The sequence below is a fragment of the Pristiophorus japonicus genome, chromosome 12 (genome assembly GCF_044704955.1).
Source record: "Pristiophorus japonicus isolate sPriJap1 chromosome 12, sPriJap1.hap1, whole genome shotgun sequence".
NCBI classification, from domain to species: domain Eukaryota; kingdom Metazoa; phylum Chordata; class Chondrichthyes; family Pristiophoridae; genus Pristiophorus; species Pristiophorus japonicus.
In genome coordinates this window covers 69,304,742-69,321,723 of record NC_091988.1, presented here as the reverse complement: position 1 = coordinate 69,321,723, position 16,982 = coordinate 69,304,742, and the positions used below count along the sequence as shown (strand labels likewise).

General features: G+C 52.1%; 1 protein-coding gene across 1 annotated transcript in view; it reads left to right on the top strand.

Moving 5' to 3' along the window:
• LOC139276778 (cytosolic 10-formyltetrahydrofolate dehydrogenase-like) overlaps window positions 1-16,982 on the top strand; it is a 340,061-nt gene that overhangs the window by 303,438 nt on the left and 19,641 nt on the right. The window contains exons 17-19 of the mRNA XM_070894781.1: window positions 1,938-2,031; window positions 6,696-6,795; window positions 9,979-10,077. Of these exons, the coding sequence (XP_070750882.1) occupies window positions 1,938-2,031; window positions 6,696-6,795; window positions 9,979-10,077 (293 nt within the window). The remainder of the gene's footprint in view (window positions 1-1,937; window positions 2,032-6,695; window positions 6,796-9,978; window positions 10,078-16,982) is intronic.

Here is a 16,982-nt window from a genome sequence, read left to right as displayed (position 1 = left end):
TGACACACTCTCTCACGCTCTCTGACACACTCTCACACACTCACACACTCACACACACTCTCACACATACTCTAACACATGAACGCACATACTGTCACACACGAACACACTCTCACACACTCAGACACTCTCACACACTTTTTCACACGCTTTCATACACTCTCACACTCTCTCACACACTCTCAATGACTCTCAGACACACTCTCACACGCTCTCACACTCTGTCACACACTCTCACACACACCCAGCACGCTCTCCCACTTTCTCACACTCTCTGACACACCCAGCACACACACTCTCTCACTCTCTGACACTCTCACACACTCTTACACACTCTCACACACTCCCGCACACTCTCACACACTCACACACACTCTCAAACACTCTCACACATACTCTCACACACTAACACACTCCCCCATACTCTCTCACACACTCACACACACTCACACACTCTCTCACACACTCTCACACACTCACATACACACACTCTCACACACTCTCACACATACACACACTCTCACACACTCTCACACTCTCACACACTCTCACACACTCTCACACACTCTCACACACTCTCACACACTCTCTCACACTCTCTCACTTTCTCACACTCTCTGACACACCCAGCACACACACTCTCTCACTCTCTGACACTCTCACACACTCTTACACACTCTCACACACTCCCGCACACTCTCACACACTCACACACACTCTCAAACACTCTCACACATACTCTCACACACTAACACACTCCCCCATACTCTCTCACGTACTCTCAGACACACTCTCTCATATGCTGTCTGACACACTGCCACACACTCTCACACACACACTCACACTCTCACACACTCTCACACACACAGTCACACACCCTCACACACTCTCACACACTCTCGCACACTCTCACGCACACTCTCACATACTCACTCACACACTCTCTCACACACTCACACACACCCTCAAACGCCCTCACGCATTCTCACTCACACTCACACACTTTCACACACACACTCTCACACACACACTCTCACACACACATTCGTATACACATTCTCACACATTCTCACACACTCTCTCACACACTCTCACACACTCTCACACACTCTCTCACACTCTCTCACACTCTCACACACTCACACGCACTCTCTCACACACATACTCACACACACTCTCTCACTCACACTCCCTCACGGACTCTCTCACACACTCTCACAGTCAAACACTCGCACACATTCACTCACACACACTCTCTCACACACACTCTCGCACTCTCACATACACACACTCTCACACACTCTCACACATACACACACTCTCACACACTCTCACACTCTCACACACTCTCTCACACACTCACACACTCTCTCACACACTCTCACACACTCACATACACACACTCTCACACACTCTCACACATACACACACTCTCACACACTCTCACACACTCACACACTCTCACACACTCTCACACTCTCACACACTCTCACACACTCTCACACACTCTCACACACTCACACACTCTCACACACTCACACTCTCTCACACTCTCTCACACACTCACACTCTCTCACACACTCTCTCACACACTCTCACTGTCTCACACACACTCACACACTCTCACACACACTCACACACACTCTCACTGTCTCACACACACTCACACACACTCATACATCCAGCTCACGCTCTCACACACAGACAGCCACCCAATCCATGAGAAGTAGCTTGACAAACGACGGGAGCCTCACAACAGAGATATGTGGAGCTGGTCAGCTGCTCAAAACAGTTAAAAATAAACCGAGCTTGAATCCAATGTGAAGCCCCCTGGGCCAGTGACCAGTTCTGACCCTGGTGCCTGGTGTCGCTGTCGCGATGTGGTGGGATTTGGTTCTGCTTTGGGCTTGGACTGAGAGATTATTGTTGTGTGGCAGGTTCACTGATTGGACAGAGAATAGCTGACCATCCGGATGTGAGAAAGCTTGGCTTCACCGGATCAACTCCAGTCGGCAAACACATCATGAAAAGGTGAAGTAACAGATTGTGACCAACAAATCATCTTTACTTCATTAACGACAGAAAGACTTTCATTTCGATAGCACCTTTCCCCATCTCCAGAAATCCCAAAGCACCTCACAGCCAGTGAAGTCGGTTTGTGGTGTCGTGGTTCTGTTACTGGACCACAGTTCCCTTTAGGATGCAAGCTTGCCCATCCGCGCAGTGCTCCCAGAGCTCCGGCCCTGCCCCGGTCAATATAAGGAAAGGTGTAGTGAATAAGTACATCAGGACACAAGAATTAGGAGCAGGAGTCGGCCATTCGGCCCCTCGAGCCTGCTCCGCCATTCAATAAAATCATGGCTGATCTTTGACCTCAACTCCACTTTCCCGCCTGATCCCCATATCCCTCGATTTACCTAGAGTTCAAAAATCTATCGATCTCAGCCTTGAATATACTCATCGACTGAGCATCCACAGCCGTCTGTGGGCAGAGAATCCCAAAGATTCACCATCCTCTGAGTGAAGACATTTCTCCTCATCTCAGTCCTAAATCGCCGACCCCTAATCCTGAGACTGTGCCCCCTGGTTCTAGATTCCCCCACCAGAGGGAAATAACCTCTCAGCATCGACCGTCAATCCCCCTCAGAACCTGGGAGAGTGGGGCAAGGGTATCAACGCCACATGATTCCGGTGGGGAAGTGGGTCACATTTTATATATACCCCACAGATTGTGCGTGTGGAGAGAGGGGTCGGTGTTCACGAGCCCAGTCCCGGTACATCCCCAGACATCTGTGGTTCAGTGTGAGCTGAGTTTCAGGGTGCCCCAGAATACTGACCCACTCTCCCCTAATAGGCCCAACAGATCATACACCTGCTGAGAACAGGCCAGGCTGCCCAGAGATCCCAAGGAAATAAATGGACTCCAGAAAGTTGTCTCTCTGTTCCCGATTGCCTCTCAGAGGTGAGAGAGAGAGTGTGAGGCCCAGCAATCCACGACTGACCATCATGGCTTCTGACGGCCATGACCAGGGCCTCCTCGGTCACGTCTTTGCTCGCAGTGTTCAATGTTGTGACTGTTTTCTGTTCCACGTCCATTTCCTGAAGCAGCCGCAGGTCGGTGGTTGATATACAGGTTGGCTTTTCCATTAGCCAGAGAGTCCACAGTCCATGCAATGACCGAAACAATCCGATGGCTATCACCCCCGCAACCGCCCCCCCACCCCCCCCAGAACCCCAGACTCGGGTCGCTCCCCCACCCCCTCCGCCTATCACCCCCTCCGCCCATCACCCCCTCCCTTCCTTCGCCCCCTCCCTCCTCCGTTTCCGCCCCCCCTCCGTCCATCACCCCCTCCGTCCATCGCCCCCGATACCCGCTCCTCCCGGCCTGACAGGCCAGGCTCTCACCACCACGGGAGAGCGGAGAGTTTCAGCTTGGTGCCCAGAGGCCTGTGCTAGCGTGGATTCCCTGGCTGCTTCGCAGGAGCATTCCTGACATCAGGCCCGAATCGAAAGTCCTCTCTCCCCCCAACCTCACCCCCCCCCACCCCACGCCCCACCTCCGCATTCCATAATGTAGGAGTCCAACAATTTGAGAGGGGTTAGGAGGAATAGAATCTTTGAAATTCACAGCAAGGAAGGAGGCCATTCGGCCCATCGTGTCCGTGCCGGCCCACCAAGAGCTATCCAGCCTAATCCCACTTTCCAGCTCTCGGTCCATAGCTCTGTAGGTTACGGCACTTTAAATGCACATCCAAGTACTTTTTAAATGTGGTGAGGGTTTCTGCCTCTACCACCGTTTCAGGCAGTGAGTTCCAGACCCTCTGGGTGAAGACATTTCCCCTCAAATCCCCTCTAAACCTTCTACCAATTACTTTAAATCTACTCCACCTGGTTGTAGACCCTTCTGCTAAAAGGGGGGTTGATAAAAGTTCCTTCTTATCCACACGATCTAGGTCCCTCATCATTTTATACGCCTCAATAAGGTCCCCTCAGCTTCCTCTGTTCCAAAATAAACAAACCCACCCTATCCAATCTTTCCTCATAGCTAAAATTCTCCAATCCCGGCAACATCCTCGTAAATCTCCTCTGTACCCTCTCCAGTGTAATCACATCCTTCCTGTAATGTGGTGACCAGAACTGTACGATAGCATCCATGACCGGGCCATCAGGCATTGGCTCTGGATAATGTGGGGTCGATGGGCTCAGTGGCATCTTCTTACGCTGATTGAAAAGCTTCTGAAAAGCCTTTGTCACCTCCCAACCCGACTATCCCAGCGCTCTCCTGGCCGGCCTCCCACCCTCCGTGAACTTCAGCTCATCCAAAGCTGTGCTGCCCCAGAGACATGGCGGAGCGATGAGAATCAGGGATGCTCCAGAGGCCAGAATTGGAGGAGCGCAGAGATGTCGGGGTGGGGGGGGTTGTGGGACTGGAGGAGGTTACAGAGATATGGGGTTGGGGGTTGCAGGGCTGGAGGAGGTTATAGAGAGGTCGGGGGGGGTGTTGTGGGGCTGGAGGAGGTTACAGAGAGGTCGGGGGGGGTGTTGTGGGGCTGGAGGAGGTTACAGAGAGGTCGGGGGGGTTGCAGGGCTGGAGGAAGTTACAGAGAGGTCGGGGGGGGGGGGTTGTGGGGCTGGAGGAGGTTACAGAGGTCGGGGGGGTGGTGTTGTGGGGCTGGAGGAGGTTACAGAGATGTGGGGTTGGGGGTGTGGGGCTGGAGGAGGTTACAGAGATAGGGAGGGTTTGCAGGGCTGGAGGAGGTTCCAGAGAGGTCGGGGGGGTTGCAGGGCTGGAGGAGATTACAGAGAGGTCGGGGGGGGTGTTGTGGGGCTGGAGGAGGTTACAGAGAGGTCGGGGGGGTTGCAGGGCTGGAGGAAGTTACAGAGAGGTCGGGGGGGGGGGGTTGTGGGGCTGGAGGAGGTTACAGAGGTCGGGGGGGTGGTGTTGTGGGGCTGGAGGAGGTTACAGAGATGTGGGGTTGGGGGTGTGGGGCTGGAGGAGGTTACAGAGATAGGGAGGGTTTGCAGGGCTGGAGGAGGTTCCAGAGAGGTCGGGGGGGTTGCAGGGCTGGAGGAGATTACAGAGAGGTCGGGGGGGGTTGTGGGGCTGGAGGAGGTTACAGAGATAGGGAGGGTTTGCAGGGCTGGAGGAGGTTCCAGAGATGTGGGGTTGGGGGTTGCAGGGCTGGAGGAGGTTATAGAGAGGTCGGGGGGGGGGGGTGTTGTGGGGCTGGAGGAGGTTACAGAGATGTGGGGTTGGGGGTTGCAGGGCTGGAGGAGGTTACAGAGAGGTCGGGGGGTTTGCAGGGCTGGAGGAGGTTACAGAGAGGTCGGGGGGTGTTGTGGGGCTGGAGGAGGTTACAGAGATGTGGGGTTGGGGGTTGCAGGGCTGGAGGAGATTACAGAGAGGTCGGGGGGGGTTGTGGGGCTGGAGGAGGTTACAGAGATAGGGAGGGTTTGCAGGGCTGGAGGAGGTTCCAGAGATGTGGGGTTGGGGGTTGCAGGGCTGGAGGAGGTTATAGAGAGGTCGGGGGGGGGGGTGTTGTGGGGCTGGAGGAGGTTACAGAGATAGGGAGGGTTTGCAGGGCTGGAGGAGGTTCCAGAGAGGTCGGGGGGGTTGCAGGGCTGGAGGAGATTACAGAGAGGTCGGGGGGGGTTGTGGGGCTGGAGGAGGTTACAGAGATAGGGAGGGTTTGCAGGGCTGGAGGAGGTTCCAGAGATGTGGGGTTGGGGGTTGCAGGGCTGGAGGAGGTTACAGAGAGGTCGGGGGGTTTGCAGGGCTGGAGGAGGTTACAGAGAGGTCGGGGGGTGTTGTGGGGCTGGAGGAGGTTACAGAGATGTGGGGTTGGGGGTTGCAGAGCTGGAGGAGGTTACAGAGAGGTCGGGGGGGGTTGTGGGACTGGAGGAGGTTACAGAGATGTGGGGTTTGGGGTTGCAGGGCTGGAGGAGGTTACAGAGAGGTCGGGGGGGGTTGTGGGACTGGAGGAGGTTACAGAGATGTGGGGTTGGGGGTTGCAGAGCTGGAGGAGGTTACAGAGAGGTCGGGGGGGGTTGTGGGGCTGGAGGAGGTTACAGAGAGGTCGGGGGGGTTGCAGGGCTGGAGGAAGTTACAGAGAGGTCGGGGGGGGCGGGTTGTGGGGCTGGAGGAGGTTACAGAGATGTGGGGTTGGGGGTTGCAAGGCTGGAGGAGGTTACAGAGGTCGGGGGGGTGGTGTTGTGGGGCTGGAGGAGGTTACAGAGAGGTCGGGGGGGGGTGTTGTGGGGCTGGAGGAGGTTACAGAGAGGTCGGGGGGGGGTGTTGTGGGGCTGGAGGAGGTTACAGAGAGGTCGGGGGGGTTGCAGGGCTGGAGGAGATTACAGAGAGGTCGGGGGGGTTGTGGGGCTGGAGGAGGTTACAGAGATAGGGAGGGTTTGCAGGGCTGGAGAAGGTTCCAGAGATGTGGGGTTGGGGGTTGCAAGGCTGGAGGAGGTTACAGAGGTCGGGGGGGTGGTGTTGTGGGGCTGGAGGAGGTTACAGAGAGGTCGGGGGTGGGTTGTGGGGCTGGAGGAGGTTACAGAGAGGTCGAAGGTGGGTTGTGGAGCTGGAGGAGGTTACAGAGATAGGGAGGGGTGCGGAGGGATTTGAACACGAGGATGAGAATTTTAACATTGACGTGGGCTGGCCCTGTATTGTAAATTGTGCACTTGTTTCCCTGTAGCTGTGCGGTGGTGAACGTGAAGAAAGTGTCTCTGGAGCTGGGAGGGAAATCGCCGCTGATTATCTTCAGCGACTGCGACCTAGACAAGGCAGTGCGCATGGTGAGGAGGAACGCCCAGAATCTGTGCTCTGAAGCGTTGGAAACAATTGGATGTCATTGTAACCCAACCTGCCCCCATCAGGAAGCCACGGGACGGGGTGCAACGCTGGTTTTACACCCTGTCCGACCGTACTCTGTATTGAAGTCACTGGGGAGGGATGTTGGTTAAGTACCTGAAAGAAAACAATTTTGCAGGGCTACAGGGAAAGGGCGGGGCAGTGGGACTGGCTGAGGTGCTCGACGGGCCGAATGGCCTCCTGTGCTGTAACCATTCTGTGATTGTACCTGTGTCGGCTCGGTGAAAGAGCTCTCCAATCAGTTCCATTCCCCGGCCCGATTCCCCATAGACCGACAAATCTTTCCCTTCAACTATTTATCCAAATCCCTTTTCAAAGTTATTATTGAATCTGCTCCCACCGCCCTTTCAGGCAGCGCGTTTCAGATCACAACAACTCGCTGCTAAACAAATTCTCCTCCACTCCCCCTCTGGTTCTTTTGTGATTACCTTCACTCTGTGCCCTCTGGTTACCGACCCTCCTGACACTGCAAACAATGTCTCCTTATTTACTCTATCAAAACCCTGCATCATTTTGAACACCTCTATTAAATCTCCCCTTAACCTTCTCTGCTCCAACCCCAGCTTCTCCAGTCTCTCCAGTAACTGAAGCCCCTCATCCCTGGGACCATTCTCGTAAATCTTCTCTGCACCGTCTCCAACGCATGAACAACCTTCCTAAAGTGTGGTGCCCAGATTTGGACACAATACTCCAGCTGAAAGATGGAGGAATCTGGGCCTATACTCTCTGAAGTTTAGAAGAATGAGAGGTGATCTCATTGACATACACAAGATTCTGAGGGGGATTGGCAGGGCAGATGCTGAGAGGTTGTTTCCCCCGGCTGGAGAATCGAGAACCAGGGGGCACAGTCTCAGGATAAGGGGTGGCCATTTAGGACTGAGATGAGGAGAATTTCTTCACTCAGAGGGTTGTGAATCTTTGGAATTCTCTGCCCCAGAGGGCTGTGGATGCTGAATCGTTGAGTATATTCAAGGCTGTCGGGATCAAGGGATATGGGGATCAGGCGGGAAAGCTGAGTTGAGGTCGAAGATCTTAATAAATGGTGGAGCAGGCTCGAGGGGCCATATGGCCGACTCCTGCTCCTATTTCTTATGTTCTTATGAATTCTAACCAGTGTTTTATAAAGGTTTAGCATAACTTCCTTGCTGTTGTACGCTGTTCCTCTATTAATAAAGTTCAGGATCCTATATACTTTCTAACAGCCGAATCAAGCTGTCCTGCAACCCCCTTAAAATTATACCCTTCAGTGTATACTGCCTCTCCTCATTCTTTCTACCAAAATATATCACTTCAAACTTATTGTGTTAAATGACATCGGCCACATGTCGGCCTAATTCACCAGTCTGTCTGTGTCCTCATGAACTCTGTTACTGTCATCCTCACTGTTTCCTACATTTCTGATGTAAATTTTGTATGTATGTAAACTTCTGATGCATCATCTGCAAACTTTGAAATGATGCCCTGTATACCCAAGACCAGGTCACTCATATATATCAACCAGAGCAGTGGTCCCAACACCGACCCTGGGGAACACCAAGTACACGCAGAATATTTATCCATCTCCTTTGATGACGCACCGCTCATTGCCTTTGCTGGGAGTCTCGTCAGACACCCACTGCTCGAGGGGACAGGGAGAGAGGAGGGGGGAGAGGAGGGGGGCAGGGGGAGAGGAGGGGGACAGGGAGAGAGGAGGGAGCCAGGGGGAGAGGAGGGGGACAGGGGGAGAGGAGGGGGACAGGGGGAGAGGAGGGGGACGGGGGAGAGGAGGGGGAGAAGACGGGGACAGGGGGAGAGGAGGGGTTGCAGGGGAGAGGAGGGGTTGCAGGGGAGAGGAGGGGGCAGGGGGAGAGGAGGGGGACAGGGGGGGAGGAGGGGGACAGGGGGAGAGGAGAGGAGGGGGACGGGGGAGAGGAGGGGGAGAGGACGGGGACAGGGGGAGAGGAGGGGTTGCAGGGGAGAGGAGGGGTTGCAGGGGAGAGGAGGGGGCAGGGGGAGAGGAGGGGGAGAGGAGGGGACAGGGGGAGAGGAGGGGGAGAGGTGGGGGACAGGGGGAGAGGAGGGGACAGGGGGAGAGGAGGGGGAGAGGTGGGGGACAGGGGGAGAGGAGGGGGAGAGGTGGGGGACAGGGGGAGAGGAGGGGACAGGGGGAGAGGAGGGGGAGAGGTGGGGGACAGGGGGAGAGGAGGGGGGCAGGGGGAGAGGAGGGGGAGAGGAGGGGGAGAGGAGGGGACAGGGGGAGAGGAGGGGGAGAGGTGGGGGACAGGGGGAGAGGAGGGGTCAGGGGGAGAGGAGGGGACAGGGGGAGAGGAGGGGGAGAGGTGGGGGACAGGGGGAGAGGAGGGGACAGGGGGAGAGGAGGGGGAGAGGAGGGAGACAGGGGGAGAGGAGGGGGCGAGGAGGGGACAGGGGGAGAGGAGGGGAGAGAGGAGGGAGACAGGGGGAGAGGAGGGGACAGGGGGAGAGGAGGGAGAGAGGAGGGAGACAGGGGGAGAGGAGGGAGACAGGGGGAGAGGAGGGAGACAGGGGGAGAGGAGGGAGACAGGGGGAGAGGAGGGGACAGGGGGAGAGGAGGGAGACAGGGGGAGAGGATGGAGACAGGGGGAGAGGAGGGAGACAGGGGGAGAGGAGGGGACAGGGGGAGAGGAGGGAGACAGGGGGAGAGGAGGGAGACAGGGGGAGAGGAGGGGACAGGGGGAGAGGAGGAGACAGGGGGGGAGGAGGGAGACAGGGGGAGAGGAGGGATACACGGGGAGAGGAGGGAGACAGGGGGAGAGGAGGGAGACAGGGGGAGAGGAGGGGAGAGGAGGGGACAGGGGGAGAGGATCTGAGGTCGAATGGCAGTTGGACAGATTATGAAATGGAACTCAATAAATCTGGAAATGAAAATCTGGGGTCAGTAACAGTGACCATGAAGCTGTTCACTGATGTCCCTTTGGGGAAGGATACCTGCCGTCCTTACCCGGTCTGGGCCTATAGGTGACTCCAGTCCCACACTATGTGGTCGGCACTTAATGTCCTCGGGGCAGCTGGGGCTGAGCAATGAATGCCGTCTGCACCCCGAGAACCAATAATGTTACGTACATTTAACCCTTGCTTTGTCTTCCCAGGGGATGGGGGCTGTGTTCTTCAACAAGGGAGAGAACTGCATTGCTGCAGGACGGCTGTTTGTCGAAGAATCTATCCACGATCAGTTTCTCCACAAAGTGGTGAGTCTGGCAGTACGTGTCTGAAGGACATTCAGCATCAGATACATGTGCACGTATGGCAGTGCGGAGGCAGACTGACCCGTGCAGCCTATCAAACCCAACTCCTTGTCAGCCTTGGCTCAGTGGGTAACACTCTCGCCTCTGAGCCAGGCGCTTTTGCATTCTAAAGCCCCACTCCAGAGACTTGAGCCCAGATTCCAGGCCGACACTCGCAGTGCAGTACTGAGGGAGTGCCGCACTGTCGGAGGGGCAGTACTGAGGGAGCGTCGCACTGTCGGAGGGGCAGTACTGAGGGAGTGCCGCAGTGTCATGGAAACATAGAAACATAGAAAATAAGTGCAGGAGTAGGCCACTCGGCCCTTCGGGCCTGCACCACCATTCAATAAGATCATGGCTGATCATTCCCTTAGTGCACTTTTCCTGCTTTCTCTCCATACCCCTTGATTTCTTTAGCCATAAGGGCCATATTTAACTCCCTCTTGAATATATCCAATGAACTGGCATCAACAACTCTCTGCGGCAGGGAATTCCACAGGTTAACAACTCTCTGAGTGAAGAAGTTTCTCCTCATTTCAGTCCTAAATGGCCTACCCCTTATCCTAAGACTATTTCCCCTGGTTCCAGACTTCCCCAACATCGGGAACATTCTTCCCGCATCTAATCCAGTCCCGTCAGAATCTTATACGTTTCTATGAGATCCTCTCTCATCCTTCTAAACTCCAGTGAATAAAAGCCTAGTTGATCCAGTCTCTCCTCATATGTCAGTCCTGCCATTCCTGGAATCAGTCTGGTGAACCTTCGCTGCACTCCCTCAATAGCAAGAATGTCCTTCCTCAGATTAGGGGACCAAAACTGAACACAATATTCCAGGTGAGGCCTCACCATGGCCCTGTACAACTGCAGTAAGACCTCCCTGCTCCTATACTCAAATCCCCTAGCTATGAAGGCCAACATACCATTTGCCTTCTTCACTGCCTGCTGTACCTGCATGCCAACTTTCACTGACTGATGTACCATGACACCCAGGTCTCGTTGCACCTCCCCTTTTCCTAATCTGCTGCCATTCAGATAATATACTGCCTTCGTGTTTTTGCCCCCAAAATGGATAACCTCACATTTATCCACATGATACTGCTTCTGCCATGCATTTGCCCACTCACCTAACTTGTCCAAGTCACTCTGCAGCCTCTTAGCATCCTCCTCACAGCTCACAGTGCCACCCTGTTTAGTGTCATCTGCAAACTTGGAGATATTACACTCAATTCCTTCATTTAAATCGTTAATATATATTGTAAATAGCTGGGGTCCCAGCACTGAGCCCTGTGGCACTCCACTAGTCACTGACTACCATTCTGAAAAGGACCCGTTTATCCCGACTCTCTGCTTCCTGTCTGCCAACCAGTTCTCTATCCACGTCAGTACATTACCCCCAATACCATGTGCTTTGATTTTGCACACCAATCTCTTGTGTGGGACCTTGTCAAAAGCCTTTTGAAAGTCCAAATACACCACATCCATTGGTTCTCCCTTGTCCACTCTACTAGTTACAGCCTCAAACAAATTCCAGAAGATTTGTCAAGCATGATTTCCTTTTCATAAATCCATGCTGACTTGGACCGATCCTGTCGCTGCTTTCCAAATGCGCTGCTATTTCATCCTTAATGATTGATTCCAACATTTTCCCCATTACTGATGTCAGGCTAACCAGTCTATAATTACCCGTTTTCTCTCGCCCTCCTTTTTTTTAAAGTGGTGTTACATTAGCTACCCTCCACTCCATAGGAACTGATCCAGAGTCGATAGACTGTTGCAAAATGATCACCAATGCATCCACTATTTCTAGGGCCACTTCCTTAAGTACTCTGGGATGCAGACTATCAGGCCCTGTGGATTTATCAGACTTCAATCCCATCAATTTCTCTAACACAATTTCTAGCCTAATAAGGATTTCCTTCAGTTCCTCATTCTCACGAGACCCACTGTCCCCTAGTACATCCGGAAGGTTATTTGTGTCTTCCTTCATGAAGACAGAATGGAAGTATTTGTTCAAATTGGTCTGCCAATTCTTTGTTCCCCATTATAAATTCACCTGAATCCGAATGCAAGGGACCTACGATTGTCTTCACTCATCTTTTTCTCTTCACATATTTATAGAAGCTTTTGCAGTCAGTTTTTATGTTCCCTGCAAACTTCCTCTCATACTCTATTTTCCCCCTCTTAATTAAACCCTCAGTCCTCCTCTGTTGAATTCTAAATTTCTCCCAGTCCTCAGGTTTGTTGCATTTTCTAGCCAATTTATATGCCTCTTCCTTGGATTTAACACTGTCCTTAATTTCCCTTGTTAGCCACGGTTGAGCCACCTTCCCCATTTTATTTTTACTCCAGACAGGGATGTACAATTGCTGAAGTTCATCCATGTGATCTTTAAATATTTGCCATTGCTTATCCACCGTCAACCCTTTAAGTATCATTTGCCAGTCTCTTCTAGCCAATTCACACCTCATACCATAAAAGTTACATTTCCTTAAGTTCAGGACCCTAGTTTCTGAATTATCTGTGTCACTCTCCATCTTAATAAAGAATTCTACCATATTATGGTCACTCTTCCCCAAGGGGCCTCACACAACAAGATTGCTAATTAGTCCCTTCTCATTCAATAAGGTGCCACACAAAAGGTTACTGCAGAAGATAAAGGTACGCGGAGTCAGAGGAAATGTATTAGCATGGATAGAGAATTGGCTGGCTAACAGAAAGCAGAGAGTCGGGATAAATGGGTCCTTTTCGGGTTGGAAATCGGTAGTTAGTGGTGTGCCACAGGGATCGGTGGTTAGTGGTGTGCCACAGGGATCGGTGCTGGGACCACAACTGTTTACAATTTACATAGATGACCTGGAAGAGGGGACAGAGTGTAGTGTAACAAAATTTGCAGATGACACAAAGATTAGTGGGAAAGCGGGTTGTGTAGAGGACACAGAGAGGCTGCAAAGAGATTTAGATAGGTTAAGCGAATGGGCTAAGGTTTGGCAGATGGAATACAATGTTGGAAAATGTGAGGTCATCCACCTTGGAAAAAACAGTAAAAGGGAATATTATTTGAATGGGGAGAAATTACAACATGCTGCGGTGCAGAGGGACCTGGGGGTCCTTGTGCATGAATCCCAAAAAGTTAGTTTGCAGGTGCAGCAGGTAATCAGGAAGACGAATGGAATGTTGGCCTTCATTGCGAGAGGGATGGAGTACAAAAGCAGGGAGGTCCTGCTGCAACTGTACAGGGTATTGGTGAGGCCGCAGCTGGAGTACTGCGTGCAGTTTTGGTCACCTTACTTAAGTATATACTCACTTTGGAGGGGGTACAGAGACGATTCACTAGGCTGATTCCGGAGATGAGGGGGTTATCTTATGATGAAAGATTGAATAGACTGCGTCTTTACTCGTTGGAGTTCAGAAGGATGAGGGGTGATCTTCTAGAAACATTTAAAATAATGAAAGGGATAGACAAGATAGAGGCAGAGAGGTTGTTTCCACTGGTCAGGGAGACTAGAACGAGGGGGCACAGCCTCAAAATACGGGGGAGACAATTTAAAACCGAGTCGAGAAGGAATTTCTTCTCCCAGAGGGTTGTGAATCTGTGGAATTCTCTGCCCAAGGAAGCAGTTGAGGCTAGCTCATTGAATGTATTCAAATCACAGATAGATAGATTTTTAACCAATAAGGGAATTAAGGGTTATGGGGAGCGGGCGGGTAAGTGGAACTGAGTCCACGGCCAGATCAGCCATGGTCTCGTTGAATGGCGGAGCAGGCTCGAGGGGCTAGATGGCCTACTCCTGTTTCTAATTCTTATGTTCTTATGTTCTTATGTTATGTTCATTACACATCACCCAGTCTAGGATGGCCAGCTCTCTAGTTGGTTCCTCGACATATTGGTCTAGAAAACCATCCCAAATATACTCCAGGAAATCCTCCTCCACCGCATTGCTACCAGTTTGGTTAGCCCAAATAATATGTCGATTAAAGTCACCCATGATAACTGCTGTACCTTTATTGCACACATCCCTTATTTCTTGTTTGATGCTGTCCCCAACCTCCCTACTACTGTTTGGTGGTCTGTACACAACTCCCACTAGCGTTTTCTGCCCTTTGGTATTCCGCAGCTCCACCCAAACCGATTCCACATCATCCAGGCTAATGTCCTTTCTTACTATTGCATTAATTTCCTCTTTAACCAGCAATGCCACCCCGCCTCCTTTTTCTCTCTGCCTATCCTTCCTAAATGTTGAATACCCCTGGATGTTGAGTTCCCAGCCTTGGTCACCCTGGAGCCATGTCTCCGTGATGCCAATTACATCATATCCGTTAACTGCTATCTGCGCAGTTAATTCGTACACCTTATTCCGAATACTCCTCGCATTGAGGCACAGAGCCTTAAGGCTTGTCTTTTTAACACATTTTGCCCCTTTAGAATTTTGCTGTAATGTGGCCCTTTTTGTTTTTTGCCTTGGGTTTCTCTGCCCTCCACTTTTACTATTCTCCTTTCTATCTTTTGCTTCTGCCTCCCTTTTATTTCCCTCTGTCTCCCTGCATTGGTTCCCATCCCCCTGCCATGTTAGTTTAACCGCTCCCCAACAGCACTAGCAAACACTCCCCCGAGGACATTGGTTCTGGTCCTGCCCAGGTGCAGACCGTCCGGTTTGTACTGGTCCCACCTCCCCCAGAACCAGTTCCAATGTCCCAGGAATTTGAATCCCTCCCTGCTGCACCACTGCTCAAGCCACGTATTAATCTGAGCTATCCTGCGATTCCTGCTCTGACTAGCACATGGCACTGGAAGCAATCCTGAGATTACTACTTTTGAATTTAGCTCCTAGCTCCCTAATTTCATCTTGTAGGATCTCATCCCGTTTTTTACCTATATCGTTGGTACCTATATGCACCACGACAACTGGCTGTTCACCCTCCCTTTTCAGAATGTCCTGCACCGTTCCGAGACATCCTTGACCCTTGCACCAGGGAGGCAACATACCATCCTGGAGTCTCGGTTGCGGCCGCAGAAATGCCTATCTATTCCCCTTACAATTGAATCCCCTATCACTATCGCTCTCCCACTCTTTTTCCTGCCCTCCTGTACAGCAGAGCCACCCACGGTCCATGAATTTGGCTGCTGCTGCTCTCCCCTGATAAGTCATCCCCCCCAACACTACCCAAAGCGGTGTATCTGTTTTGCAGGGGGATGACCGCAGGGGACCCCTGCACTACCTTCCTTGCACTGCTCTTCCTGTTGGTCACCCATCCCCTATCTGGCTGTGTACCCTTTACCTGCGGTAAGACCAACTCGCTCAACGTGTTATTCACGTCATTCTCAGCATCATGGATGCTCCAGAGTAAATCCACCTGCAGCTCCAGTGCCGCAATGCGGTCCATCAGGAGCTGGAGGCGGATACATTTCCCGCACACGTAGTTATCAGGGACACCGGAAGCGTCCCTGACTTCCCACATAATACAGGAGGAGCATAACACGTGTCCGAGCTCTCCTGCCATGTCTTAATCCTTAGATAAACTTAATTTGGCAACAACAGTACTAAAGGTTACTGACTGATAAAGAAAAGAAAAAAGAAAAGCTACTCACCAATCACCAGCCAATCACTTACCCCCTTGGCTGTGACGTCACCTTTCGATTTCTTTCTCATTCTTTTTTGCCTCACTGCTGCAGCTGCACCGGCTGACCTCTCCGATGGCTCCTCGAGCTCCCGCTGGTGCCTCCCGACTGATGGGCCTTTTGTAGGCCTCCCGACTCTGCTGCTCTGCCTCTCCGACGCTTCCTCGACCTCACAATGTTCACATTGTGAACATTCTTCCTGCATCTAACCTATCCAGTCCCATCAGAATTTTATATGTTTCTATGAGATCCCCTCTCATCCTTCTAAACTCCAGTGAATACAGGCCCAGTTGATCCAGTCTCTCCTCATATGTCAGTCCAGCCATCCCAGGAATCAGTCTGGTGAACCTTCGCTGCACTCCCTCAATAGCATAAACGTCCTTCCTCAGATTAGGAGACCAAAACTGTACATAATATTCCAGGTGGGGCCTCACCAAGGCCCTGTACAACTGCAGTAAGACCTCCCCGCTCCTATACTCAATTCCCCTAGCTATGAAGGCCAACATTCCATTTGCCTTCTTCACCGCCTGCTGTACCTGCATGCCAACTTTCAATGACTGATGTAGCATGACACCCAGGTCTCGTTGCACCTCCCCTTTTCCTAATCTGCTGCCATTCACGTAATATTCTGCCTTCATGTTTTTGCCACCAAAGTGGATAACCTCACATTTATCCACATTATACTGCATCTGCCATGCATTTGCCCACTCACCTAACCTGTCCAAGTCACCCTGCAGCCTTTTAGCATCCTCCTCACAGCTCACACCGCCACCCAGTTTAGTGTAATCTGCAAACTTGGAGATATTACACTCAATTCCTTCATCTAAATCATTAATGTATATTGTAAATAGCTGGGGTCCCAGCACTGAGCCCTGCGGCACTCCACTCGTCACTGCCTGCCATTTTGAAAAGGACCCGATAATCCCGACTCTCTGCTTCTTGTCTGCCAACCAGTTCTCTATCCACGTCAATACATTACCCCCAATACCATGTGCTTTAATTTTGCACACCAATCTCTTGTGTGGGACCTTGTCAAAAGCCTTTTGAAAGTCCAAATGCACCACATCCACTGGTTCTCCCTTGTCCACTCTACTAGTAACATCCTCAACAAATTCCAGAAGATTTGTCAAGCATGATTTCCCTTTCATAAATCCATGCTGACTTGGATCGATCCTGTCACTGCTTTCCAAATGCGCTGCTATTTCATCTTTAATAATTGATTCCAACATTTTCCCCACTACCAATGTCAGGC